This window comes from Lathyrus oleraceus, chromosome 6, assembly GCF_024323335.1.
Source record: "Lathyrus oleraceus cultivar Zhongwan6 chromosome 6, CAAS_Psat_ZW6_1.0, whole genome shotgun sequence".
NCBI lineage: Eukaryota > Viridiplantae > Streptophyta > Magnoliopsida > Fabales > Fabaceae > Lathyrus > Lathyrus oleraceus.
The window spans coordinates 92,965,054-92,968,336 of NC_066584.1; the positions used below are offsets into that span (position 1 = coordinate 92,965,054).

Sequence of the window (3,283 nt, forward strand, 5' to 3'; positions counted from 1 at the left end):
TTCCCTATCTTGGGATAAATAACGCGCAGTGGCGGCTCTGTGTGTTTTTATTTTTAGGCTCGCCGGTTGATTTTCGCAGGATGCGACACTCGCCACATCTTGTCTATAGGGTCATGTTCCCCTTGCTTGTACTTGATCTCTTGGAAATTCTATTAACAAGCCCCTGAACATTTTGACATCGTTAAGATTAAGATGAAGTTTTTAAAAAGTATCCTAGAATAGGACATCAGCAGAACTCCCAGGATCTATCAGGACTTACATGATATCTCAGTTTCCATGTTGCACAATGATGACCATATGGTCATTATCATGAAGGTTGACTTTGATGGCATCCATGTCCAAAAAGGTGATGTTAATCCTTGTTTCCCCTCGTTCATCCCTATAGAAACCAAGAGATACCACATTTGCAGCAAGCACCTTCCTTGCGTATTTCCTCCGGGAGGAGCTGAAACTTCCTCCCCCAAACGAAACCCCCAACTACGTTGTTTGCATTAAAGCAAAGAGTTTTATCGACCATCCACAGAAGGAATATGGAAGGAATGAGAATTAAAAAGGTGTGACTTAAGTTAGTTTTACTGCAACCCTACGATGGGCATCACTGTACTGATCAAAAAGTACATGAGGATGTGGTATCCCTACAAGGGTAGAGAATACTTAGAGAACTTAGTAGGATTGTAACTGTTTATGTTGCTTAGGGCTTCCCCGTGGTGGCGAGAGGTCATGTATGGTTGTGTTATAGTGTTTACGGTGGTTTTGGAGAGCCAACTCACATGATGTGAGTGACCCTGTATGTAAGCGATGTGCTTAGATTATGAATGACTTGTAAGTTATAATCTGTAAGTTATGATCTGAAAGCTATGCTTTATCCCCTTCTCCTGTCAGGGGAAGAAGTATTTATAGAGTCTTTGGGCCTAGGGGTTCCTTAGCAAAGATCATCGTCCGCTCATTCAATAGTGGATCGTTGAATCCTTATTTTCTAGGGAGACGTGGACCAACTACTGCCCATTAATTCTCTTTGACCAAGAAACATCATTTTCCACATTTTCCGTAGACACACACATACACACATGTTAGCTTGAAAGATTCCTTTGCATTACAAAAAATCTCTAAAGCTATCCTCCATTTCATCCATTTAGCTTAAATTCGATGGTCTACATCCTCTTTTATGTTAGTTTTAATCATGCATATGTTAACATTGTTATACATAGTCGATCTTAATCTGGATAAAAAGAGAGGATTGTGTTATGCTATATATATATATATATATATATATATATATATATATATATATATATATATATATATATATATATATATATATATATATATATATATATATATATATATATATAAACTTAGGATATATTTGTAGTGTTAACTGGACACATCTTAAATTGTTTTAGGAATTATATAGATATTTTAAAAATGTAAATGAATTATTTAAATAATTAATAAGTGTGAAAAAATACAAAGAATTTAGTAGAGTCTATTTAAAAAACTCAGATGAACTCTTTGAATGTAGATACTCTAGTTAAAGATGATGAGTTCAATAGAAAAGCATGCACATGTTAATATTTCATATATTAAAAAATTTAGCTTTAACTAATAAACTTGTAGAATATGAAATGCATATCCCTTACATTACACTAGAAAGAAGAACAAATCATAACAAAACAAACTAGTACCAGTACTAGCTAACACTCTTTCAGTACTAGCTAACACTCTTTCTGCAGGTGAAAAATATAATCTTAATAAAACACTAAAATTAAACCATTCGATACAATTAACCCAATCTAATTAACTTTTATTTTCTTAATATAACTTGTCACTCAAGGATGAGGAAAGACACCGCCCCCAGAAACTCCACGTCCGCCACCATCAAGTCCGCTGAATCCTTCCAGTCCATGAGAACTACCAAGTACATCATGGTGGTGTCCACCCAGTCCACCACCACCATGTCCGCGGAATCCTTCCTGTCTATGAGAACCACCAAGTCCATCTACTCCACCAAGTCCACCACCACCTAACCCACCGAATGCTCCAAGTCCATGAGAACCACCGAGTCCACCACCACCTAGTCCGCTAAGTCCACCACCACCAGCGTCACCACCACCGCCCAAGCCTACACCTCCAAATGGAAAACCATTGTTACCAATTCCTGTAAAACCACCAAACCCACCAATGAAGTTCTTCTCATCCTTCAAACCACCCGCTCATGCAGGCACATTTCTTGCACTTGTTGCAACTAGAGCAAGAACCAAAACCACCAAAATGCACAACTTACTCATTTCTCTCTTCACCGTTATCTCTCACTCAAAAGTATACTAAAACAACCAAGATGGTTCTCCTTTTATATAAGAGAAGATGGAGTTGGGTGGTTGAATAAACAGTAAATGAACTTCAATGCTATTGCAAAGACTTTTAGCTGTGAAATAACCAGCACATTGTACTAAATATTATTGCTGCCTGCAAAGTGTACCTACAGACGTATTGTTTTAAGATATCGTTAAGATTAACTACTTTAATCATTCTGGATTAGATTAGTTGATTAATATAGTTGGTAAGGCCTTATTAGTTAGGTGGTTATTTGGTTAGTTAGTTTCATTTGATTGGTTATTATGTGATAAGGGTATACTATATAAGAGTTGTACTATCACTATCACACTTGTATAATCAATGAAGCTATGATTCTCTCTTCTTAAAGTTTCTTTCTCATTTCCATTTTATTATCCTTTCTCCAATGATCAAATAGCTTCATCACAATATGGTATCATTCGCCAATTCAATTCTCCTTCCGCTGTTATTCAATTGAATCCTTCTACGCCATTTTTTTCTGCATTCACTTCCTTCTGCATCCATGGCTCCTCCTCGAGCTTCACCAATTGATCCTACTTTGGATCAAACTTCACCTTATTTTGTTCACCCTAGTGATGGTCCCGATTCTGTTACAATTCTTCCGAAACTCACTAGTTCCAACTATCATTCATGGGATCGAAGCATGAAGAGGGCTCTTGGTGGCAAAATGAAGATTGAGTTCATTGATGGATCTCTTCCTGTTCCTGCTGATTCTTTCAATCCATCTCTGCGTGCTTAGAATCGCTGCAACATGCTAGTACATTCTTGAATCATGAATTTTGTTTCAGATTCAATTTCTCAGTCTATCATTTTCATGGAGAATGCGCTTGATGTATGGAATGATTTGAAAGAAAGGTTTTCTCAGGGTGATCTCATTCGTATTTTTGAGTTGCAGTAAGAAATATATAATCTCAAGCAAGAAACCAAA

General features: G+C 36.8%; 1 protein-coding gene across 1 annotated transcript; it reads right to left on the minus strand.

Annotated features, from left to right (window-relative positions):
• Positions 1-1,641: 1,641 nt before the first annotated feature.
• On the minus strand, positions 1,642-2,288 carry LOC127094173 (uncharacterized). Its single transcript, XM_051033033.1, has 3 exons — positions 2,285-2,288; positions 1,850-2,158; positions 1,642-1,727 (listed from the first exon to the last, which is right to left on the minus strand). Exons 1-3 carry the CDS (start codon positions 2,286-2,288, stop codon positions 1,642-1,644), a joined length of 399 nt encoding a protein of 132 aa, XP_050888990.1.
• Positions 2,289-3,283: the final 995 nt, after the last annotated feature.